Source organism: Zootoca vivipara, chromosome 7 (genome assembly GCF_963506605.1).
Source record: "Zootoca vivipara chromosome 7, rZooViv1.1, whole genome shotgun sequence".
NCBI lineage: Eukaryota > Metazoa > Chordata > Lepidosauria > Squamata > Lacertidae > Zootoca > Zootoca vivipara.
In genome coordinates this window covers 24,719,535-24,746,156 of record NC_083282.1, presented here as the reverse complement: position 1 = coordinate 24,746,156, position 26,622 = coordinate 24,719,535, and the positions used below count along the sequence as shown (strand labels likewise).

The 26,622-nt window shown below is 40.2% G+C and overlaps 1 protein-coding gene across 6 annotated transcripts; it reads left to right on the top strand.

Moving 5' to 3' along the window:
* Positions 1 to 3,389: 3,389 nt before the first annotated feature.
* Positions 3,390 to 26,167, top strand: ZNF326 (zinc finger protein 326). 6 transcript variants are annotated; one of them, XM_035122405.2, is made up of 10 exons: positions 3,391 to 3,548; positions 6,488 to 6,608; positions 8,424 to 8,829; positions 11,285 to 11,414; positions 18,160 to 18,256; positions 19,875 to 20,022; positions 20,723 to 20,822; positions 21,623 to 21,753; positions 23,497 to 23,592; positions 25,481 to 26,167. In XM_035122405.2, exons 1-10 carry the CDS (start codon positions 3,533 to 3,535, stop codon positions 25,649 to 25,651), a joined length of 1,416 nt encoding a protein of 471 aa, XP_034978296.1. In that variant the 5' UTR covers positions 3,391 to 3,532; the 3' UTR covers positions 25,652 to 26,167. The 6 variants fall into 6 exon arrangements, with proteins under 6 accessions (XP_060132722.1, XP_034978296.1, XP_060132721.1 ...); XM_060276738.1 differs by having other exon boundaries at positions 18,160 to 18,276; positions 19,859 to 20,022; XM_035122402.2 differs by having other exon boundaries at positions 3,392 to 3,548; positions 11,285 to 11,480.
* The last annotated feature ends 455 nt before the right edge of the window (positions 26,168 to 26,622 follow it).

Genomic DNA, 26,622 nt, shown 5'->3' with positions numbered 1-26,622 from the left:
CCAAAGAAAACCCCAAACCTATATAAATGTGAATTAAAGCACAATGAATTTGACAAGATTTAGTTTCCATTTCTACGCTATGGGAACAAAATTAAGGAAACTCACCATAATGTGCCATTCCATGCCTCACTACAGTATATACGATATTGGTGCCATTCATATGTCTGAAGGGATGATGCACTCTGATCACTTATTCCAGGCATCCCCAAACTGCAGCCCTCTAGAGATTTTTGGCCTACAACTCCCATGATCCCTAGCTCACAGGACCAGTGGTCGGGGAAGATGGGAATTGTAGTCCAAAAGTCTGGAGGGCCGAAGTTTGGGGATGCCTGACTTATTCTGTAGCTTGCTGTACATACTAGTCTGTGATTGGTTGTTATTTGCACTGCATCATTTGTTTGTTGAAAATTTAAGTGAAAACATGTCGCCCCCCCAAAAAAAACTTTTAATTGAATAAAAAGATGCCCCCGGTGAATCAGGCAACAGATGTTTTAGCTCTTTCACACATGCACATACACACATTTTTTAACACAACCATTCATGAAAGCTGCAGGTGGCAAGTGCCGTCCTAAAAGTGGAATCCAATGCATAACTTGACTCACACTGAGGTCCATATTCCAACTACCAACGCTGACAAACAGAAACCCAGGTAACAATATAATTATACTTGTTGGACTTATGCAGTGATGACACAGACACCGTCCAATAGGTACCCACTTGACTTCCATCCCCTTCTGCAAGATAAAGACTGAATTAGCTTGGGTTCCCAGACAATGAACATCTCTGTACAGCAACAGAAGAATAACTAGCCACACAAATACCTAACAATACTGCTTTTTAGATTTCCAGCTTGGTTTGTTGCCCACTCTTTTGATGCCAGCAACAGCTGTTATCTGATCTTACATGTGAATAAAAAGGCTGTTTTTAATGGATGGGAAGCTGGCCAGAATGGCTTGAGAAGAACTTCACCCACTGTTCTCTCAGTATTCTCGTATTGTTCAAACCCAGGAGTGTGTTTTTGCATTTGCTAAGCAAAGAAGTACCGGTAGGACAATCGCATGCTAGATGTACGGAATATTTTCTTTGTACAATGAACCAGCTGCGCATGTCGGAGGATTAATAAAAACGGGGGGCAAGGGTGCAGTTTCCCTCTCCAGGGCTAAAGTTGATCAAAACCCCTCTCTTTCCCCTACATAAATAAGCAAGAACACTTCCTTCACGTCCTGCCACAGCAAAGCCACTCTTGCTTCCCATTGCATCTGGGTTAGTTATGCCATCAACTTTGAATCATCCCTTTCATTTTAGCCAAGCCGAAAATGTGATCAGGACACACTTCCATTGCTTGCAGCTTCTCATTACAACTTAACAAGCAAAAGCCACCACTCATTGGAAGGAGAAATGATTGCAGTTCCTATTTTCCTCTTCACCAGATTTGATCATCTTCAATGCAACTACTTTATATTGGTACCGCACAACAGCCAGATTAAAAAGCCCTGTTGCTGCAATGGTTTCAGCTATTCTCTGTTTCAAGCAGCGGTGAGGTCCCTCCAAACATCCGATCGGTTGTGCATTTGTGAAAGATTTTGCTCACGATAGTATTGGGGCAGTTATACACAATCCCACTTGCAACCGTTTGTACCTGCAAAATTTCCAATGTGGTCAAACTGCATTGGTATCAAATCAGCACACATCCTGCAAACTTTCTGCTGAAATCCAGTAACCCTTTGTAGTACAAATGTTCCATTTTTTATTTTTTAAATTTTGTCCTCCTTTCTTGGCCTTTGCATGACTTCCCCTCCAGACATCAGTAATGCCGTAACACTGGGGAAGCTGCACAAAACAACGAATAAAGCAAAATGATTTGTGGATGGTCCAGTATAAAACCACCACTAATGAACAATTGTATCAGTGACATGTTGTATCAGTGACATACACACACACCCCGACCGCGCCCACCAAAAAGCTAGGAAAGAAGAGCAATCAAGTTAAAGAAACATAGTAGGAGATACTTTAGGATAAAACTGTCCAGACATTGTGAGGTACAAATATGGCTCTTAGGACCTAAAAGGTAAAGGGACCCCTGACCATTAGGTCCAGTTGCGGATGACTCTGGGGTTGCGGCGCATAGTGAACAATAGCATCTCTCAAAAATCTTGCCACATTCTCCACAACATCCTTCCTACATTGTTCAGCAGATAAGACACCCTGAAGAGTCAGTGCGATGAATCCCCTCTTTCAATAGGGGTCCAAATACTACTTTTTTTGGTGTGTGCGTGTGCGCATAAAATAGGCAATAGAATAAAACATGTGTGAGGGATTCGACCTGTTTTATGCCACAAGGGCAGCATCATTCAGTGTTTGGGGTTTTCCAGAATCTGCCTTGCGAAACTGCAGATAGGAAGACGTCAGATCTTGCCAGGAAAAGAGCTTTGCGTAGGTGGGGATCATAAAGCTGGTATAAATAGGGAATGTCCTGGCCAAAGAAGGGTGGAATTCCCAACCCCAAAAGGGAACAGGTTTTGTTGGTTGCGCTGCAAAGGTTTTGGAATTCAATCTCTAGGATTCTGTGCTTGATCGTCGGGATGCTCCCAATTGCGGGAGCATAAGCAGCGACTCGAGTGAAAGGCCACAGGTAACAGGTTCCAATTTTCGCTGGAAAGAAGAGCTGAAACTAAGTGATGAATACAGTGCAGGCGTCTGGCATCCGAGGGCCCGACATCCCAGCAGGGAACAACAAGGGTCTCTGCCCAGGCCCCTTCTTTTCCCCCCTCTAAAGAAATCCATCTGGGCTGCTCCTCCAAACAGCTACTCCGGCTGGCTTTAGGGTGGCCATATTTCAAACAGTGAAAATCCGGACAGAAAAGTTGCTGACCTCACAACAAATGTAACTGATTTGTAAGAAAGACTGTACAACCTGAAAAAAGAGACTTTTTTAAACCAAGAAAATCTGTAATAAAAACATTTTTTAAAAAAAGAAAAGAAAAGCTGTTGAGCTTTTTCCTTTTCTTTCTTGGCAAAATCTCAAGGGAAAAAATGCCGTTTTGAGCTACTTTTATGAAAAATCGAGACGGCTTGCCACGCGCCCGGATTTTCCCGGGCAGCCGCATTCCGGAGATGACGTAAGGCAACCTTGCTCCGAGCCGACGCTCCGTTAGAGATACTGTACCTTGCCGTTCACGCTTGGCGCTGTGCGGCGTACGCGCATCCGGCGGTGCCCAGTAGGTGGAGCTCCCTTTTGCCTCCGCTTCCCCCCTGGAGAGGGAGAAGAATCTTCCCGCAACTTCCTCTTCCTCCGCGGACCTTCTACCCCTCCGCGCTCCTTCTCTATAGCCGGCGACCCCGCGCAGCCAATCGGAGCGCCGGGAACTTCTCCGGGGGCGGTCTCTCAGCCGCGCTCCTCTCAGCCCCGGCGTCACTTGGGTGCCTGCGGTGGCGAAGGAAGCGGCAGGCGCAGCGGCGAGGAAGGAGACGCGAACAGGAGGCCGCCGACGTTCCCAGCAGCCCGGTCGCACCGCCGAGGGCTGTCGCCGCCATGGATTACGGGGAAGGTGAGGCGCTCAGGAGAGGCCGCGCCGAGGCTGAGGCTGCCGCCGCCGCCGGGCTGGGCGCTGCGGACTCAAGATGGCGGCGGGGTCTGCAGCGGAGGCGGGAAACGGGCCTGGCTGGGCGCGCCATGTTGGTGGGGGAGGGGAGGGGAGCCGCCGCGCCGCTTGGGGAAAAGAGCCCGAGAGCCTCGCCCGCGTCTGTGCGGGGGGAGAGGACTGCTTTTTATTTTTATTTTGCTCCCCTCCTTTTTAAAATTTAAAATTTCATTTATTGAATGTTTTCAGACAAATGAAGACGTTCGCAGGGTTATCGGGGAAAAAAGCTTGCATTTCCTAAAACATCTGAAATAGTTGAGGAAAATAATAAATGGAGTTAATTGGAGACGCAGAAGGGGAAAAAAGATGATGGGAGAGAGGGCGGGGGGAATTCCTGGAACCGCTGAAAGAGGGGTGGGAGGAACTCGAGGTTTGAAAGCCGAGAATTGTTGAATTGTTTGCATTTCTTGTTGCTGTCGTCGTCGAGATGTTTATTGTTATAAATGAAAATCATGAATACGTTTACACACACAAACACACACCAATACGATATCCACCATCATAGCTGCCAAGTTATCCCTTTTTTAAAGGGATTTTCCCTTATGCTGAATAGGCTTCCTCGCGAGAAAAGGGAAAACTTGGCAGCTATGTCCACCATTGTCTCCTAGCCCGGCCCTTGCGAGGGCGCGCGGGTAGGTAGGGTGGGGCTTCAGCCACAGCTGCACGTGGAGAAACCTTTCTCCTATGTTCACCCCCCCCCCAACCCAGGGGCGAGACTAGGCTTTATTTCACCCGGGACAAAGACCCAGTTTGGCACCACCCACCCCGTGGGCATTTGCAAACACAGGTTGCAAGCCTCACTGGCGCCCCTTTAGAGGCTTTGCCTGGGGTAAAATAAAACCTGGCTAGCACCCCCCTCCCGGTAAGCTACTCCACTGCCCAATGTATTATTATTATTATTATTATTATTATTATTTATTAAACTTATATACCACCCTATACACATATACACACAGGTCTCAGGACTGTTCATAGGATAAAATCGCAATATAAAAATCCAAAATACATAATCAAAAGACTACCAAGAACAACCCAATAACCCCCGCACCAAATAATCAGTGATGGAAAATAGAATTTAAAACACACAATATTTGTAATAAAACATATAAAAGTAAGCACCCATCAGATGTAGTCAAAGGGTAGGTTAAAATATCAATTAACTGTCTTTCAAGTCAAAACATTTTAGCCAATGGGTTTTCCCCCAGTTGTAACCATTCATGGAAGCTCTCTGATCCAGTGGAGGCTTCCATGAAGGGGCACTGGGAAGCATTTTCTATTGTTCCCCTTTCCTTCCGCAGTCCTTGCCTCCATCCCCAAATCTGATCCAAGAGTTGGGGAAACCTTTGGGACAGCATTTGGTAGGAGTATCTTTTTAGGCCGCATCCAAAACACTAAATTATCTGGGTAGTTCTTAAGTTTGAATTTAGAAAGTGAAGGATATTTCCATTTAAACTTTAGAAAGTGAAGGATATTTCCATTTAAACTCTTCAGAATGAAGAGCTTTTAGTAGTTGTTGCTTTTACATTGACAACTTATTCTTAACAATGATTGGAAAGCCTACCAGATCTTTTGCCATAAGTTGCATTACTGCTATTCTTTCTTATCTTTTCTGCAAGAGCGGGACAGGAAAAATGCAAATAGACAATTCACATGCCTTCTGCTTCTCACAAGTTACATCTGGGACCCAGTGTACTTTTACTGGGTTCGTATACCTAAGTGCAGTAGGTGGCAGTCCAAAGCAGAGAATCACAATAATAAATCAGTAGTCTTATGTTTGTCTTCTGTTCTGCTATGTTTGGGGTGCCAGCCCTCAATCTGTCAAATGCTGGTATCGAGAGAGGTTGATTGATTGCAGTCACGTAATTCCACAAAGCCAAGAATACTATTGTGTAGGTGAAAATGGTATCTGCAAGAGCTGGTGTTTCCGTAAAGAACACATGTTTTTCATTTAGAAGTGGATGACTGCTGATGGAACCCTGGAGAATAGGAAAGTGACTGAACTAGGCCTTGAATTAGTTTCCCCCTTCCTATAGGGAAGTTTTTTTATTTAAAAAAATTGCGTCTTTTGCTTCTGCCAAAAGACAATGTGGGGTGTGTGCCAGCTCTTAAAAACATAATCAGGCTCACCCACCCTTTACTTGTTCTGGTGGAAGACAGCCCAGAGGGGGCCTCATGCGTTGGGTGACATCCAGCTATCTTATACTTCGAGTAGACATGTTGAAATCGGTGGACAAGCCCACTGACTTCAGCAAATCTACTCATGAGTCTCACTAGTGTTGGATCTCACCCATTTGTTTCACCATTAGGAGGAGAATATTGGCTGTACTCAGATTATTGGCTGCACTCAGGCATTCTTTATCTCACGTGAACAAGCTTTTTGCCTGTCCATGTGGCCTCTGCGCAAGCTGCTGTTTAGCCAGAAATTTAATTAAGTACAAGCAACTCCTCATTTACGTGTGGTCTATTTGTGGTGGACTGCACACAAACACGGTGTCGGGAACCTGGAAGTGGATCCCGGAAATAGGGAGCACCCTGGAGAGCCAGGAGGACTCTCCACGGTGCTCCCAATATATACGATTTCTGTTACATGTGCAGACACACAGAACATAACCCCTGCATAAATTGGGAGTTGCCTATGTAGGTAACTATGGCTACCAGCTTTGAAACAAGCCAGGAACCTAGGTTTAAAGCAGGGGTCAACAAACTTTCAGTAGGGCGTTGGTCCACTGTCCCTCAGACCTTGTGAGGGGCCGGAGTATATTTTGAAAATATATATGAATGAATTCCTATGCCCCAGAAATAACTCAGGTCTCATTTTAATAAAATCGACTTCCTTCCTTCCTTAGAAATGGACCGTGACTATGGGCATGGTGCCTATGGTGGCCCAAGAGCCATGGACTCTTATATGAACCAGTCATATGGAATGGAAAGTCATGGAGGTGGTGGAGGAGGCGGCGGTGGTGCCAGGTAAAATACTGAATCACTTGCCTTATGTATTAAACCAAAGCATAATTATGTTTGACAATATACCCGTATCGAATTTAAGTGTTCCTTGAACATGCCATGTTGATTCTATGTGCAACAAAGCACAGGAAGGTACTGTGTGGTAGATTTTTAAAAAAATACTGGGTTTGGATTCTTTTAATGATGTACAGTGCTGTAACAGATTTTAAGATGACTGCATGCATTTGATCTAGAGTCTGTGCCATCCTGACCGTATAGCATAGAACGTATAGTTGAAGTAGACAATTTTGATTACATTATTTGATTTGATTTTCAAGGAACATTTAAATTTTATTTACTTAGTGCTAATACATTTTGTTAAAATGTCCCCTGGTAGACAAATTGTCATGTCCAGATTATTTTATTGGCAGGTACTAATTACACTAAAATGTGTGTTTGGCTTATTCTACAAATTTTTTGTGCAGTGATCTTACCATTTTGTTCTTAGTGCTGTAATGGGATTCTGATAAGCTTTTGGATTTGCACGGTGCCTGCAGTACATGTTTACTAACTTTAGGCCATCCTTTTTATGCAAAATTGGTTTTCTTTTAAGATCTGTGAATTTTAAACAAAATATCTGAATGAAACATTAAACTTTGTTGTATTCTCATTTTTATATTTTAATTATTGTATGAGAATGCAAGACTGCAGGTTGGCAACCCTGAATCCGCAAGATCTTTTGTGACATTGAAAATCAGGAAACTGCACAGTTTTGTTGAAGAATTGGTTGATATCCAATACTTGTGCATAGTTAACTGTCTCAAGAATAATGATTAAGATGTACCTACCGTTTAGTAATCTGCATATGATTGGAGTTCGCTGATCAGAATTAATTAAAAATCACTGTTGTAATAGACTGTTCTGTAGATGGCATTTTTAATATGCAAGTTTGTGTGACTGAAGTTTTTAAAAATGAAAATGGGTTAATGCTGTTGTAGATGAGGATAGTATACATAGTCACCAGTGTCCAATTTTCTGTTTCTACTGAATTAATTATATTTTTATGCTGGGAGAGATTCCCCTTTACAGTGCAGTTGTACCTGACCCCTATGTCCCCCTGCACTCTGCCTTTTCCTGTACCTCAGTAAATAAGTAAAACACTGTTTTATATGGTCTCTGATGTTACATGTAATGCATAGCCTTTCCTTCTATCAAGGGTACATTGATACTGAAAACTTATACTTGCTTTTTCAGTTCTATACTAAAGTACCTTCTTTATTCTCTAGAATATGCCAAATGTAATAATAGAATATGGGGTATTCTGTCAGTTGGACTGTATGTTGCAGAAATAAGAAAATTAAATAATTGCACTGTGAACTTTGCAGGGATTAAAAGAAAAAAGTATCAAGTTGTAATTGCCTCTCATTATTGATACTATCACAACTTTCCCGATTGAGAGGAAAGCCTTTTAAATGCTGTTAACTGTTGTTAGGTATGACTTCAAAGATAAAATAGTTTTATTAACCTTTAAGTCTGTGCAGGTGCCTGCTTCTGTAAGACTAGGTCTGGGCACAAATAATGAGGTTTAAATACTGCTGATAGACTAAATTTAGTGAAGTTCGGGTATTCTGAACTTTTAATATAACTTTTATGGAAAAATGGCTCAGATAGCTTTCTGTCTGGTCATATCTTGAAATTGCCCAGCCCTAATCAAGGCAAACCCTACCAAAGTAAAATATACATTGATTTGAGTTGATAAATGTCAACTGATAACTTGTCTTTTGAAATGTTTTAACTTTAGTAAGCTTACTTTTTTTTTCCTCACTGCAACTTTTCCAGGTTTGGACCTTATGAGTCTTACGACTCCGGGTCTTCTCTGGGTGGGCGAGATCTGTACAGATCTGGCTATGGTTATAATGAACCCGAACAAAGCCGCTTCGGAGGTAGTTATGGTGGTCGATTTGACAGCAACTACCGGAATAGCCTTGACTCTTTCGGAGGTAGAAACCAGGGCGGGTCTAGCTGGGAAGCACCTTACTCACGCTCAAAGTTGAGGCCTGGGTTTATGGAGGACAGAGGAAGAGAGAGTTACTCTTCCTACAGCAGTTTTTCTTCACCCCATATGAAGCCTGCACCTGTAGGCTCTCGGGGGAGAGGAACGCCTGCTTACCCTGACAGTGGATTTGGAAGCAGAAACTATGATGCTTTTGGAGGACCATCAACAGGCAGAGGCCGTGGCCGAGGAGTAAGTACAGAATCTTTTCAGATTCTTTTCACTAGTCACTCTTTTAAACCCTTTCAAGACCATAGCATTTAAAACAAACGGCGCTGTCCAAACACAGTGCACTTTTGGCCAAACTGTTAGGGTTTATGACCTCCCAATCCCGTTTGGTATTTACCTAGAATTTAGCACCCAGTGTTTCTTCATTTGCAAGTAAAGCACTAAGAGATTAGTTGCTAAGGCTTTTATCAAATCTCTCCTTTTGTTTGAAAGGTGAAGATTAAGGCAATGGGTTTGGTCTAAAAGGGGTTAAAAGGAATTGCATTTTTCCTTGTTAACACTAGCATCTTGGCTAGTGGGAGGTCTTGAATCATTGTAAAGGTTAATTAGAACCTTTCTCAGTTCTGAGTAGCTTAAAGGTGCAATGTATGTATACTGTTGAATTTTAGGGGTTGAATGCCATAAAGCTGATTTTGTCCTGATAGGCAGGCAATCAGTTCTATATACTCATTCTTAACTTAATGTAAGGTCACCAGACTTACATGGAGTAATGGGTATAATAAAGATGTGTAATAAGAAATGAGGTGATTTGAAACCATAGTTAAAGGGGCGCCATCAACTTACCGTGTTTCTCATATTATAAGACACGTCTTATATTTATTTTTTCCTCAAAAAAAACCACTATGGCTTATTTTCAAGGGATGTCTTATTTTTTCCCTCCTCCTCCTGCCGTGGCTGGCATTGCTACTGCGCCTATCACTATGTCTTATTTTCGGGGTATGGCTTATATTCCTTGAATGCTTAAAAATCCTGCTATGGCTTATTTTATGGGTATGTCTTAAAATATGAGAAACAGGGTAACTAATTGTTTCAGAATGAAAACTAACGGTGCACTGAACAGTTTTGTCTAACACTTGTGTGATTTATATAAATTGCCCACAACACGTTCTTGCATGCTGAATGTGATGTTCCAGTGCAGCTTCAAAATTGCAGTTGAAACATTGTGAACAGAGTAAAGAAACTCAAAGATTAGCAGGAAAAACTTGTTAACAGCTGCTAGACTCCTGATGGAATACTTCAGGTTTATAAGATGATGATGTCCCATTAACTTAATTTATAATCTTATATCTCATTTTAGTACAAATAGTTAAGTTATAGAAGCTTATCTTGATCTCATATATGCTATCATAAATTTCAGAAGCATAATATGTTTCAAGAAACTAGCTCTAAAAAACATAGGGTAGTTTATTTATAGCCTAAATGTAGAGATAAAGATCTTTAAAAAAGAAAAGGTGGTCTGCATCCCTAGACTGTTCTTTCAAAAACGTTTTTACCCATGTGGCATTCTGAAGGATACAATTGGCATAATAAGATTTAACGCAGAGAAACATAAAAAGGAGCTAGGAGCTTTCTTGTAGTTTGGTAATAAAGTACTTTGCATATCTGTGTAGCCCTTGTTGTCAGGACTTTCTTTTCTTAAGTAGGTTTATGATACTGAGTGAGTTAAAAGTCTCAGGGAGTATTGACAGTTCACTTTTTAAAACTTAAGTGTGCCTTTCTTGAACTTGAAATACTTTGAGGAATAGGCTACTTACTGTACTTAAAATGCATTGCACCTTTAATGGATCTGGAAATATTTGCTTGTGCAAATGTAAATCTCCTAGAAAGTGTCCTTTGATTTATGTACATTCAGCGTGGAGATATTGCTAGATTGTTTTTTTGCTAGGGACCAATTTGTAGACAAAGTGAAATTTAGAATGTGTGCATGGACTTTGTTAGCGTATTATTATTTTAATGTTCTCTAACATATTCTGGTGTGCTAGTGCTATTTGTTAGTCAAGTTAGGGAAACTTATTTCTGCTTATATGATTTCACTCATCCGGTCAGATGAGCTTTCTTGATTTAATTAAATGTATCAGTAGGAAAGCTGGCCTGCCTTTTGGTTGGTTCCTTCTCTTCAGTTTGCTTCTATTTTCAGTGCCTGAAAATGTGTGGAACAAGCCAATTTATGCATCCTTATGTAGATGTCTGAGACAGGAAAAGAAGAAATAGTCCTTTCACACCAGTAGATGACAGTTTGATCCTTGTTTCAAAACATTTCATGATACAAGACAGTCTTGTTTTTCTGCACTCACTCCCGCAAACCCCCTCTTCTTGATATAGGATAGAAATACGTTTTTGTCTTTGTCTTTTGTTAAATGTATCATCTGGAGAATCTGAAGAGAAGGAATATAACAAATTAGAATATAACTCAATATCTGGATTTATGATTTCTCATAAGCAGAAATTCATTTGATGTAAACACTTTGTGGTCAATTAACTGAAAAATGAATAGGCTTGCAGTTCTGATGTGTGTTAACTTGCTAGTATTGCGTTCTTTCCCCGGAGTTAAAATATTTGTAAATATGTATTTGTAGGAATTATGTTTTTTGCAACCAGCCATATCATTTTCTAATACTTGCTCTTCACCTGTTTACAGTACATGGGAGAATTTGGAGGCATGCATAGACCTGGAATTGTGGTAGACTATCATAACAAACCCAGTAATGCAGCAGTAGCTGCACGAGGAATAAAGAGAAAAATGATACAGCAGCCGTATAATAAACCAGGTGGGACATTTATCAAGAAACCCAAACTGACAAAACCTAATGTGAAGATGAACCAAAACAAACCTAGTAAGTAATTGAATGAAAGATACAAATAATAGCGCTATTTAACTTTTTCTGGGAGGAGACATTTATGATGATTTGCCATTCTTCATTTTTCAGCCTCAAAGCCCCTTTTGAAACTAGCACAGATTAGAAAATTTAATCTGCTACTTAAAATGAAGTCACTTTATCAGATTTGTGCCTATATACTATTCTCCTGTGTGAAATGTTATCTTGGAAAATTAGTCCTGTATGCCTATATTTTGGAACCTCTTCTGGCTTCTTTTATTGTGAAGACTGCTTGCTAGATGCTGTGGGATTGTTACCAAGAGAACAATTGCTGCTTTGACGAATTTCAGACCTTAATGTTTGAATGCTTATGGAAATACAATATTCCCATCAGATTTTTTTTCTTCCCTTCTGCAAATATTGTTGACTTGCTATTTGAAACAACAACAGAAAGTTATCATTCCCCCCCCCCCTGCACTAACTTCACTAAGCCTGTTTGTATGGATTGCTTTGTATGTTTATTTCAGCTTAAATTTCCCTCTCATACTTTTTGGGAGCAGTGTGTGGTTGCTATTTGAATTGACTTGAATTTTGAGAGGACTCCAAATAGCACACATGCCACTTTGCAATATCTCTATTAGTGAAATACTCATAATTGCGATGGAGTATATGCAGATAGGTTCTGTGGCAGAGATGCGAGAGATGGATGGAATGACTGTAACGTATTGTATGGTATCTCCACGTGAATCCCTAGGTGATGGAGACTGGGCCACTTGCCATCAGTGTTGATGGGCAGGTTTGCTCTTCCTGAATGGCTGCATGTGAGAAAGTAAAGCAGATTTCCCCAACCCGATGCCCTCAAGATATATTGAACTACATCTACCACCAGCTTTGGCCACTGGCCATGGGATTTGAAGTCCAGTAATATCAGGAGGGCACCAGGTTGGGGAAACGCTGGACTAATGGGTCGTCAGAGGGAATGCTGGTTGGGATGGGGGCATACATACTACCGAATTTACTTGAATCTAATGCACACCTCAATGTTCAGAACCTTGAAACCAAAATAAGTATTTGCTGGTGAATGTAAATGTGTCATTGAATATAATGCACATCTTAATTTTCGCAATGTAATTTGGCCAGAAATGGTGAGCATTAGATTCAAGTAAATACAGTATTCATCTAATATTGTGCATTTTGGTATTGCTCAGTAACATCACATCAGCTATAGCTTGTGTTGTTCAGGGGTGACCTGTGCAATAGGTACAAAAGATATTAAATATATATAATGAAAACTAGAAATTATATTTCCTCTTTCAGTACAAGCATACCGGACTAGATTGAGAGATTTCTCATAAGGGTCTCTGACTTCATCCATCCACCTGTTTCTATTTTGTCTTTATTTTGAGGTAGATTATCCTGTTTCTTGAATGTAAAAATATGTCCTACTGGTGTCCTTAAGCTATGATTTTTGTTTTTAACCAGCAGGAAATTGACAGTGGTCTCTGTTGGAAATACCTTCAAAACCTTGTTTCAGTTGTCTTCATCTCATTTAAGCCAACCTGAGATTTAGGCTTAAGACCTGAGATTTAAACATTGTTCTTTATATGAATAAGTAACTTTTTAAAAAGTTTTCTACCGCTGCATTATTACCATTTCTTGTTAATTCCTCTCACTGGAGTTGGTGGTCTGTTGAAAAGCCTCAGGTATGCTATTTTACCATTGGAGCCTGAGAGTAAATGTAGAAAACACAACTGATACATTCATGCGCACAATATGAAAACTGATTTTAAGTGTGATATAAACAACTGTGAATTGAATTTAAAAGGTGTGTAACTAATGACTGGAAAACCAATTACACAGTATGATGATATAATCCCACATGTGCTAGTTCTGCTGCATTCTCCTCCCAGTTTTGATATAATTTCAGTACCAGTACAAGAGCTTGATTAAGTCAAATTATATGTATTTTCTTTGCGGTTTTTTTATATAAACTGCAACTTCATGCAATTTTCTTTAATGTATTCTTTCAGTTTCCTATAACCAACCTTCCTATTTTCCCAGTTTCCCAAGGATTTAAGCAAAAGACTAGGTGAGACAAAATATTATACTGCAGCTTGATACTCTTTAAATTTCTTCCTCCTTTCATACTAATAGAGCCATGGACACCAAGCAAGAAAGTTACTACAGAGGTAACGATCTTTAGCTTTGCAAAATATTGTACTTTGCAACAAGCATTAGAGTGTGTCTTGATAGTTAATTCAAACACCGTATATGGTCTAGAAGGCCACGGGGCACCGTGATGCCTGCCCCAATGAGATTTTTCAGCCTCCCTCCCTCCCTCCCCCCCCCCCTGATAGTGCTGGACTAGAATAAGAACCTGCTGTTAATAACAAGTGAGGATCACTGTGGTGCAATTCAGAGATCAATCTAAGCAGAGTAGAATTCAGTGTCACACTATTCCAGTTGCTCTATCCTGGGGGTTCTCCTGACCCTCCACAACCCGATTGGGGAAAAGGAAGGGGGGAAACCCCATTGCAGAAGTGGAATACATTGCACTTGGCTTCCACTGATGGGACTGGTTAGGTGAATCCTGCCCATTGAATTTTAAGGGTAGGCAGCTGGTGGTTCTTTTATATGTGCCATTGTGGTTTTAGTCTTAATAAGACATAATCGAAAGGCAAGATAAAAGCCATGTACTTGTGACTCTTCACCTCCTTCCAGATTTTGGTCATGAAACCTGAATTTCTAACACACACACACACCCAACATTTAATACAATTATATCCTTCCTTTCCATCGTGGAACTCAAGGCAATATATGTGGGATTCCCAGGCAGTCTCTCATTGAGTCTCTGGTGTTTTATCTTCAGCATACTATTCAGTTGAACTTGTAGCTTATATTAAAACACATTGAGTACTGAACTTGAGATTGTAGTAGCTTAGTGGAAAACTATATATGTGACTTGCAGGTTTCAAAATACTGGTTATATAGCCAAATAGCAGATCTTCAATCAAGTGGCCTAAATAACTAGGAGGAATGATTTTCTTTTTTAACCAATTGTTTAATTTTCAGCTTCTGTTCATGGTTGCTTTGAGTCTACAGTCTGTTTACACAGGATTGCTGCCAGTTTTATTTCATTACTTGAACTCTTTTAAAATAAAAAATCTAGATAAGGTCTAGAAAAATCCCAGGTTTGTCATGGCATGTTGGAACACTGAATTATGTTTCTAGCTGGTTTGAACCTAGTACCTAAAGCACTCTGCGTAAGGAACTTGAACTATTTCACAGAAATTTGTAGTTTTATTTGTTTCTCTTACAGTTGTACCTTGCCAATGAAATCTGTGGCCTTTAGGTGGCTTTCAGTTTAAATGCAGTATCAGTAATAGAATGAACACAGCGAAAACAAAAAATGGCTGCATGAACATGGCACAACACAAAAACCAGAGACCCTCTCATAGCCTGGTAGAATACAAATGTTAAATGACATCCGCTAAAAGCTCAGTGTAACAATTCTGGTGCTCCTTGTCACATGTGCCACCACAGGAAAGTCCCTGCTTCCATTCTGACTTCATATGATGGACACCATGTAGGGAACCCCAAGAAATTTGCTGTATATGGGAATGGTCTCATTGGAGTGTACATCCTCCTGAGATTGATGGGGCAACTCATTAAAGTTGAAAGAGCAAAGGTCGAATAATGGAAACTTAATAGTAGGAAAGTGGAAATACATGTTGGTATGATTAAAGGATAAGGAGACTATTTCTGAGTTGGCCAGGTATTCGAAAAGCCAGGAAAATAGAAGTTTTTGTCCCGTCAGATCCTGAATGTTGAGCAAGAGACAAATGCTCTTGTAGCTAACATGCTTGGTTGATCAGAATATTTTATCACGCCATGTGCAAAGTAGATGTCCCAAATCTGATAAAATAATTTTGATCAGTCAAGCATGTCAGCGACCAAGACATTTGCATCCTGCCCAATACTCATGATCTGATGAGGCAATTTTCCTTTTTACTTGTCTTTCTGATAGCTGCCCATTTTATGAACTGAAGTATCTAGCTCTAAGGGTGCAATTCTAATGATAATTACAGCTTTAAATGCACTATGCTATGCAATAGCACAACTCTTCAAAAGGTTTGACTGACTGTTAATGCCAAATAAGTGGAATTTAAAATTATCAGTGTTAGCAGAATCCAATATTTTATCATACAGTGGAAGTTAACCTTCCTCTCCTCCACCCTTCGCCCCGCTCCCACCGCTCAGAAAAAACTTATTTAAAGGGCAAGGAAAAGAGAGAAATGTGAAATCCTGTTGTGTGAATGGGTGGATGCCTGCTCCACTCGCCCACAGGCAGTGTTCAGTGCAACCTAATTTACTCATCACCACACAAAAATGGTCTCGTAGCAACTTAACATCCAGAAATACACAACCAGAATTTACTTTAAAATTCATTCCTCTTAATTCAAGCTGATCACTTCAGCTAATTGAATTGAAATGAATGTTTTCTTCCCGTTCTGGAATTAATGTGCCACGTTTTGTCCACTCACCTGTTTACTCTGGAAACCTGTGCATTTTGACCTTTCATTAGGGTAATGAAGCTGAAGCAGGTGGTGCAATAACAGGCGAAGACTTTACACAAGATGCCTGTGATGGCATCTGTCAGGAATTTGAAGGTAAGCCTGCTTATTTTATCAGGTAACTCAAGGTACAGTGCCTCTACGGTTTCATCTGGTGACATTTTCAAGAAAAGCTGTACTTAATGATGTGTTATTTCCTGCAGTTGTGTGTTCCATCTTCAAAACAGAGAATGTTTAGTTCCATGGCTCTTGACTGTGACAAACGTATCATTACTTGCTTGTGATAACGTTTTCTTTTCTACATCCAGATCATGTATACACAACGCTTATTTGACTTTCTGTTTCCTGTAGCATCAATGCCATCAGTTAAAATTAGAGCTCTCGTATTGATCATCCTTATCTTTGTAGTTACTTAATACTTTATGGTATTGATTTTAAAGTAGACCAACTGCCAGCTGTTCTTCACCATAAATCAGTTGTGTTTATAAATGCTGCTTATTAAAACAGGTGAACTATTTCTAGAAGAAAGGTGTTTCTGTTGCTAAACCATATCTTCAAACCCACAAGCAAGAAAATTCTACATTGAGGCTGAAATTCTGTCCTAAACCTCTTTCCTCCTGATGTGCTTTGCTATTGTATACGGTCTGTATGATAAATGAGGAATGCTGGGAACTTGCTACAAATTGTATGGAGTTTCTTGTCTCAAACCATTGGGTGTATCTCATACTGTGTAATAGGCTTTCCATTGAAATACTGTTCACTCTTTTGTTTGTGCTGCTATGATTACAAGGTGAAGCGGTTTTTGTTTTTATACTCCAAAATCGAACCATCTTCAGGTTACCACTAGTGTAGCATTGTATCTGTGGATTCATACTGATGGCACTTAGCAAATTCACAAGTAGTTCCGCTTAAATCTTCAAATAAAGCATCATGCTGGAAAGTAGGAGTCTTGAGTTGGTTTCTGGACTTGAGCCTCCATTCCCCTGGACTAGTAAATCTAGAGATTTAGAAGGTGTCTGCTGATCTTGAGAGGCAAGATGCAGACTGTTTCTCTCTACAGAACCTGATGTCAGATGGCTTATACAGGACTAACTTGTGTTTCCTTTGAGGTAAGGTGCCACATTGCAAGTTCATCCCTATGGAGCACATCAGAGAGGCCTAGGGATTCTTTGGTGGAATGGATTTCTGTGTGTGTATGTGTAAAAATGCGAGTGGAGTGCTTGCTCTGTGTATTGGGGAAATAGTACTTAATTGTTTGCTTATCACCTCCAAAAGTAATTGTAGGCTGTTCTGATTATTATTCCTACCTTCAGTCAGAAATAGCAGTCAGAAATTGACACCGTTGCTACCTGTTTTTAATAAGGCAGATTTTTCTTTCAAGGAGACATGCAAAGGAGAGAACAGCTGTTCCATTTTGCCTGTGAATTGAAAACCTGCCCCCCTGTAAATGCATGGAATCCATAACATCTTTGAAAAGAAGTTTTGAAGTTGCTTTTCTGAATATGCAATTGCAAGTTTGGAAGAATGAGGACTGTTCGTTCATACATTTTGATATTTGTGTTTAAACCCATCAGATTGTCAATCATTTGGGCGGAACAATTCAGAAACCTGTACTTGATGTTGTGTCGTAGTGTAGGGTTAAAGTTTTCCATTTTATTCGGATTTTGAAGATTGCATGCTTTTCCTTTTCAGATTATAGTTTTCCCTATTCAATAAGCTGTCTTCACAATAAAACCAGGAAGCATCTAGCTTAAAACAGCATAAATTTTATGCAGCATTAAGTTTGATATTTCCTTGATGGTAGGCTCTACAACTGTTTACTGTTCTCTGCTGGTCCCTTACATAGTAGTGCCTTTAGTATCTAGGCACAATGAGGTTAGGTTGGCTTTATCTTTTGCTAATTCTCAAACCTACATTTAAATGCTTGGATATTCCCTTTAGCTTTAAATTAACTAAGCCCTGGTAGATGCCATTGGCATAGGTGGCTTGACTGTATTCCTCCTCAATGACGCCCTAAGTATAGTGGTTGAGATGGAGTGGTGTAGGGTAAGTTGGACTTCACATTTCCCTCTTGTTGGAGTCTAGAACGCAAATTATTTATTTAGCTCTTTAATTGTTTTTAGGCGTCAAGCCGGAAGTGAAAAATGAAGAGGAGGAAAAACGTCGTATTGAGGCAAGAAGAGAGAAGCAAAGGCGTAGAAGGGAGAAGAACAGTGAAAAGTATGGTGATGGTTACAGGTTTGTGGTGGAAATGTCATGAATTTGTCCCCAGCCAAAATTCACAGGCATGCAAAGTGGGAATAGCATCCCCCTTATGCTGTCTTTGCTCAGCCTGCTCCATGGTGTCTTATGCCTGAGCCCCCCAATGCCACATAGACAGTATGCTATAGTTCCATATATCTGGAAGGGTGGCCACTATGTATTTCATGATAAGCCATTATTCCCGAACTATCAGGAATACCCAAATAATTATTCATTGTAAGGACAGAATGCCTGCACACCATGTTGAGGGATCTCCTAGCTAATTAACATTTAATGTGCTTGTGAAGAGTGTGTGCTTAGTTTCAATGAGAAGGTTCACAAGTTGTAATGGGTATATTTCGTTCTGTTACCCGTTTGTTGTTGTTATTGTTATTATATTTGTACCCCCGCCCATCTGACTGCGTTGCCGCAGCCACTCTGGGCAGCTTCCGCATAATAAAACACAAAACATTAAAAATTTACCAATACAGGGCTGGTATCATGGCTAAAAGTGAGCTGCAAGCCCAAAGGTTCTTTGTTCAAATTTTGCCCTTGTCATAAGCTCATTGCAAGTTTCCATGTTCAATATGGAGGTATAGTGCATGAAATAAATGTATTGTGGCACTTGGAACATTTGAAATGCTATATAAAAATGGTGTTTATTGTGATTTATTGCTGTGGTTAAATGTTTGACAAGTAAAACTTGCTCAGCACTGTTTGGCAGTGACATCAAATGATGTCCACCCGCTTGCTCAATGGGACTTCCTGTCCCTTTTCTCCCTCCACATGCCCCCAACAACATGGAGCAGATTTTGGGAGCTCATGGAGGGCTGAGGAGGGAGGAGAAGCCTGTTGCGGAACTGGGGTGTCCATTTGCACTATGTTGGATTCGTCCGGGGTCTGTGATTCCATATAAAGTTTGAAATACCGGACTCTATGTGTTCTGTTAACAAGCAGAATGTATAAAAGTAGCTGCTGCTTTGGCTACTATCACCTGCTTAAACAGAAGAGATAGCGTGTTTCTTTTTCTAGAATACAGTAACTGTAGGACTGTTGAGTCACTCCTGTTAGATTAATACTGCAGATTTCTATTGTAGTCCTGTGATTAAAATGTGTAATTAGATGTGCCTTTTACTTTTCTGCCACCTCTGCATGGGTAACCATGTGTCTGCAGAATAGAACCTTGTTGCACATTAAAGACCAGTGCCTTGTGGCAGAATCTTTTGTGGACTAGAGTCCCGTCTGAATGAAGATTCATTTGAATTTCTCTCTGGTCCGTGAAAGCCTGTGCCACAACAGGCTTGTTCCAATCTTTAAGGTGCCGCAAGACACTGGGTGAAATAGTGGTCTTGCCATTCAACCCAAGGCATACTTACTCAGAAGATACTCTCACTTATTTCTATTTCAGTTGCCACCTTGTACAACACACTTAAAGGGTCCAAAAAATACTATAAACTGACTTAGATTATTGTGATGGAACCATCTCTGGTTTTTATCCGTATATAACATTTGTTAATGAAATGAATTGGGTGTTGCAGTGGCAGGATTTTAACAAATTCTATATCTCTCTCTGCAACATGTCTCTGTCTTCTGCCAGAATGGCATTCACCTGCTCATTCTGCAAGTTTCGAACATTTGAAGAAAAAGACATTGAAGCTCATCTGGAAAGTCCTGTTCACCAGGAAACATTAGATCATATTCAGAAGCTAACCAAATTCGACAAGGTTGTGATGGAGTTTCTACACGTAAGTTGTCTAAATGGAGCTATAGGCCGGCTTGCGAAATACATGATTAACAGTGGCAATAACCTTAAATTGGGAAAATCGAAACAGTATTTCTAACACCATAAGTAAAGTGATACATTTTCCTAAACATAACATTAAAGAGTTCTTAACACATACGTTACTTGTTTTTATACATGGAGTGTGTTGCATGACACAGCCCCCCCCCCCAGCACTTTAAAAATAACCTTGCACCTTTCATATACCAATTTCTGCCTTCATTTATACACCCGGGATAAATGCTTCATCTTGCTGCATGGCAGTGATGGCACTGACCAAGAATAGCACAGTGACCAGGATTGAAAGAGCTTGCTTAGTTGTGAGTGCTAGGTCAGGGGAATTATTGAGATCTCTTCTTTCATTTCACTAGTGAACCCCTTTGCCAGATTGCAAAATGCTTTTGAATCTACTCCGTTACAAAAGCAGTTTGCAACACTGCTGTCTTTATGGGGTAGTGGTGGTGAAAGCCTCTTCTGTTTTCAGAAGATATCTCTCTGTCTCTCTAAAGCACCCATCCCCTTTGGGCTCATCAGACTAATTTCATAATACTTTGGATCCTGGCCAGTGAGTCTGCTAGCTTCAGTATGTGGGAGGTGAATTTAAAACAAGTGAAGATAATGTTTGATTTCCTGAAAGTGATGTACACTCCCCCCCCCCCCCCCAGGAATGTATGGTGAATAAATTCAAGAAGACCGCTATGCGTAAGCAGCAGACTACTAGCCAAATGGAAGCTGCCCAGATGACTGAAAAAGATGTTATGGAAGGCAAGTAGCCTACGAAAGCATCTGCTGTGTATCAGCATAGCAAAGTTGTCATGTAGGCACAGTCTAGAACTGTAACTTAACAAGGCCAAATCGTATTTGTTAAATTTGGTCACCAACTCAGAAGTTGGGGGTGCTGGACTCTGGGATATGGCCTTTTTTAGACACCTGCCAAAAACTTTATTCCAGCAAGGCTACCACAGTGTATAGGTTAGCTGTATTTTTATTATTTATTTATGCTACTGATTTTATTTCTGATTTATTGATAATTATTTTATATTTAATGTATATTTGTGTTTTAATAGTTTTGCAGATTTTTGCTGCATTTTATGGATAAGTTCATTACGTACACTGCTTAAAGAGTTTGGCGTCAAAAGGCCTTATGAATCTTACTTCACAAATGCATTTTGAAAACGATACTGGACTCAATGGGTCATCCCATTTAACTAGCAAGGGCAAATGGTTCCGTAAACCTAAGTGATTGTTACTTAAAACAATCAATTTTGGGTTTTGGGGGGAGAAATGTGGTGAATGTTGAAGCATTTTGTGCCACTGCACCAGGCATTTGCAAAACTCCCATTCTTGCTGCCTACTTGTAAATCTCCTCTGTAGAATAACTTACCACATTTAAATGTGCTAGTACCATTAATTGGCATAAATTTGGAACAACTTCTTGTTCCTCCCTTTTGTCTCATGGTTTTGCAAAATCCGCTTTGTTTGATATGCACAGATCCCTTAACGCTTACTACATGTCTTTCTCTTAGCATAATCTGTTACCCTTAGCATATTTGTTTCTTTGCCAGGTGTCACGGCTGACGACCACATGATGAAAGTAGAGACTGTTCTCTGCTCTGCCTGCAGTGTTTATGTTCCTGCTCTACACAGTTCTGTTCAGCAGCACTTAAAGTCTCCTGAGCATGCAAAGGGGAAAACGGTAAACTTTGACTGTAGCGTTTCATTTTACCTTATTGATTGACTACTAAAGCGATAAAGATGGTCCAGTGTTTGTCTTGGTCCGTTGCTTCAATGAAAACATGCTCCCCCCCTGTTTGCTTTGCCATGTCATTCAGTCGTCAATATCAGCAATAGTTCATGATTACCGGTACACCACACAACTCAAAGTAGTACAAAATTTAACAGTCCTGTTTAAGACATACCAGCTCCTGTGTAAATTAGTAGAAGAGAGGGAGAGTACCTCATAAGATGCATATATTTGATGCTTGCTTTAAATCTAAACGCAGTTGGAAAAGATCTGGCTGGGTAGTGGTTAAGTTTACATACTACCCCAGAGCTTTGGGTGCTACACAATCACAAACACTGGGATTGGGTTTCCCGGCCAACTGAAGATTCCACTTGGAATCTGATGATTCTCCTTTGTCACACCACCAGTCTAATCTGTGACCCTGTGGCTTGGTTGCTAGGACTAAGCTACAGAATATTGACGAAAGCTAAGATCACCTTTAGCGCCAGTCCTCTTCCTTGAATTTCATCTTGGATTAGATTGTTTTCCCCTAATTCTATGGTTCTCTGCACTTAAGATTCATTTGAAAATGAGTAGAAAGTAGAACATCAGCTCAGTGCTCATTTGTGCAGACAGTTGGATGTACACAAACGAAGTACAACAGTCCATTTCAAAAGCAATAAAGAGTCACAAATAAATGGTTAGCATTGCAGTTAATGATGACACCTCTGTAGTTGCTCTTATGAGGGACTAAGTGCAATCATAGTTTTGCATTTGCTTGGATTTCCTCGTGTTTAGGTTTAGTTTCCAAATAGATGAGTACTAATCACCAGTAAAACTTTTTCAGCAGTACTGCAGGTAACCTGAAGCAACCTTGCACACATAGGATAATAAGATCTGTTTTGACGCCCACAACCCAGGTCCCAGAAGCCACTTGGCTCCTAGCTTTTTTTATCCCAGTTTCTAACACTGTTGCCTCCTCTTCTGTTACCTTGTGTATTTTCCATTTATAGCTTGCTCTTATCATTTCGTCTCCTGTGGTTGACTGGAAGATGGATAGAATTTTATGTTGTCACCCCCCCCCCGAGAAATCATTGCTATTAATAGATAACCAATGAAGTAATTCATGTCCTATTTTGTATACAGCTTAAATTTAGTGATTGAATAAGTGTTTGGATGTAGTCACTTGGCAAGCCATACATTATTTTGATGAGATTAAGGGTGTTGCTAGCATGTTTTAAAAACATGGGAACTTCTACAACACCTTATGAAGCCAACTTTATTTCCAAGTGTTGACAACAAGCCTCAAATAGTATGTGCTTGTACATCATAAAAATTAATGCAGACAAAACAGATTCATACTTAAAGCAAAACTCCTGTTTTGCAGTTGATCAAAACCAGTAGGGCTTGAAGATTATTGCAGATTCTCGTTAAATGAACCATAATAAATGTAAAACCACAGAGTGCCTGCTTCTATAATGTGCTAGATAGAATCCTAAGCTATATCCTTTTATGATTGTACTAAAGCCAGTTGTTTAGTTGGTACATAGCACTTTTAACAGTAATTCAACTTTTTTCTGAATATTTTACATTTACTTTTCTCTTCAATAACCAGTTCATATGTCTGGCTAATTTTGCATTTGTTATAATGGGAATTGGATGTTTCTTTGGAATAGGTTTCTAGTGCTTGTTTTTACAGTATAATCTTGTTTACAGACTTACAAAGAGCAAATTAAAAGAGAGAGTGTACTAACTGCTACCAGCATATTGAATAACCCAATTGTGAAGGCACGATATGAGCGCTATGTCAAGGTAAGCTTGCAGTATGACCTAACTTTTCAGCGGAAGACACTGCTGATAAAGAAAGCTCAAGATTGGCTCCTGCATGATTTTCTCGATTTGATCATTTATAAGTGAAGTAATCCTATATTTTTAGTTGTGTACGCACACTTCACATCGGTAGATAAAACAGCTGCAATCAGAATAAATAAAAATTAATTGATTGATCAGAAAGGCTTGTCTGTTGATCAATTAAAATGGCAAATATTTGTGTACTAAAATATTTCCAGTGCAAGAAATTTTATTTGTGTAGTAATGCACACTATACCTTAGAAAAAGCACCCCTTTGTGAGGTAGAAAGGATTGAGATAGTGCTTGTCACTCGAGTTTGTTACTTGTTACTACATATTAAAAATCTGTTTGATAAGAGGGTGTTTTTAGTGAATTGAAATATTTCTGATCAATTAAAAGTTGCAGCTCTTAAGTAGAAACATGAATTTTAGCTTGAGTAGTACTCAATATTAACTGCCTTCCATTAAGACATAATTTGGTCTAAATGGAAGAAAACTGAACGTGTGGCTATCAAGCCATGAAAACCTCAGCAGCCTAATGTGGTTTGAGTTTGCTACTGTAGATTAATTGGTAGGAGCAGTTCAGCTTCAAAGTCCATTGTCCAGAGAGCCAGGCAGGGCCAGGCAAACCTCCCCTCTTGGAAGAAAGACTCCTCAGTGCCTACTGTAAAGCCCTGTTGATTGGTTGCTGGAGGAAAACCAAACGGCAGTCTTTCTTCGTCCAGTTTCTGTCCTCTTCCTGTGGTTTGTAGGCATCTTTCAGGGCACAGCTGTCACAAAGCAGCTTGCATAATCGGGAAATAAAATGCATGGAAGGAAAACTGCCATAATGGAACATAAAATTTTAAAATGCAGAGGTCACTTCGCTTAAAAGTTACTGAGTAGCAGAACAGGAGACTAGTAATACTTAAAACTCCTGCATCTTTTGCCACATTAAAAGATCTCTTTTAGGAAAAGAAGCCCGTTTGAAATAAATAGGTAAACAGTAAAACTTGTAGCTTGGAAATGACATGCACATCTGTGGGTAGGGATTCCCTATATGTATTCTATTTAATCACTGGGCAGCTAGAAATGGAGTTGTAGAAGTGGACAGGGAAGGGGGAATGGCAACTGAAGGCTCATATCCCTGCCTCGTTTTCACCAGCAGAGCTGAAGTAAGGGCATAGCAGCATTCCTCTGTCAGACTTCTGATTCCCCCAGCCCCAAATTATTTCCCTTCCACTGTTCCTAATAGTAGGGAAGTTCACTACATTAGGTTTTCTCCCTGGTTTGTAGGTATGTTGGGTACTGGGAAGGCTGTGGATCCTTCAGATCCATGCTTGCCCCTGGCACACTTCCAGTCTTAACAATAGCGTGCCCACTTTTCACCCTGACTGACACCAGAGTTGGTCAACAGCTGAAGAAATTTACGTGGCATTGGAAGGAAGCATCTAACATTGGATCACCATGATGAGATCGAACAGAGGTCTCTATCCTCAGAGAGAGATCTAATGCTTCCTTTGTTCTCTGAGATGCCTTCCCAGAGATAATACGATTTCGGGGTTAGTGTGTTACCTGTCTGCCCCCCCCCCCGAATGTGATTTTATTGGGCTTTGCAGAATATGTGAGCCAAAAACTTAATAGGAATTAATCCTGCTTGTTCCTGCATGTACATTTTAAATGCAGGCTATCGTTTTACTTATTTATATTTGCAGCAGTTTCATAACACTCATTATTTAAAGATGCCTTCTAAGCATGCCATGGGAATTGTGTATCCAGTTTTATCCCGCTGTTTCCTTGCATCTTCCACTGCGTTCTTCATCCAGCATGCTTTGCCCAGTGTTGCTAATATTTATCAATGTTCTTGCTAGGGTGAAAATCCATTTGAAGTTACTGATCAAACTCCCGAGCAGCAAGCGGAAGAAGACAAGGCAGACGAACCTGTGGAGGAGGAGGAAGAGGAAGCAGAAGCCGAGGAAGAAGAGGAAGCCGAGACTGGAGAACAAACCGACTTCACTCTTGACCAAACAGAGGATGCTTAAATGCGAGAAATGTGCACAAGTAGAGGAAAATGCCGCTTTCTTTTATTGTTTCCGTGGCTAAGTGTAAAATTCATAGTAGTTAGAAATAAGGCTTTTTACCATCCCTACCCTATGCATGCATTCCATTTAAATTGAAAATGTGTTTGTTACTTTGTTTTTACCTTTGCTTAAAATGAAGGTGAAGCTGTTTTTAGTTTAGCTTTAATAGTAAGCCAGCTGTTGTTAGATTCGATTAAACATTGTATGGTGTATGTGTTCTTAATATTGGTTTTCCTCTCTTGGTGTTGAGAATTGGATATAAAGGAACTAGACCGTTTAATCATTTCAGCACAAAGGTATTTCAAGTGAATGCTACAGCTACTTCGTTTTAGAATGCATAAACTTAAAAATTATGTTGTGAGTGTGGCCGTCTTTTGGACTGCATCACTCATTGTAAAATACATGTTACGATATATCTTGTAGTCTTTTTGTGATACAGATGTATGTTTGTAGCAATAAAGCATTTTAGAAATCTTAGTGTTTTGTTGTTTTAAGCATTGAGGTGGGGGAACAATAATTGAAAACAGTTGAACATTAGTAGAATTAAAACTATATTAAAAATGTACAGATAAGCACAACAAAGGCAGCGTAGCACCAGCCCACTTATTAAAAGCAGTCGGTTCACAAAAGCCTGTTGAAACAAAGTCTTCTTTTGCCGGCAGAAGAACAACAAAGAGGGAGCCAGTCTTAACTTTTTATAGGGAGGGAGCAGACACTGAGAAGGCCCTGCTGATCTGGCCAAACAATTTTTTGCGCACTTCTTTCCCTTTGTTGTTGGTTTTGTATATTTCTGAATGGTGGCAGTCCCCATCCTCGAGACATCCTTCAGACTATCTACAGTGGACTATGCACCTGCCTTATTATGAAAAACAACAGTGTTCCCTTGGTCAAAACCTAACAGTTTCCCCCAGACCCTTGAATTCTCCCACCTC

Coding starts and splice junctions, on each gene's coding strand:
- ZNF326 (XM_060276737.1), top strand. Junction 6,609..8,423: donor GGAGGCGGCGGTGGTGCCAG/GTAAAATACTGA, acceptor CAACTTTTCCAG/GTTTGGACCTTATGAGTCTT. Junction 23,593..25,480: donor GATATGAGCGCTATGTCAAG/GTAAGCTTGCAG, acceptor TGTTCTTGCTAG/GGTGAAAATCCATTTGAAGT.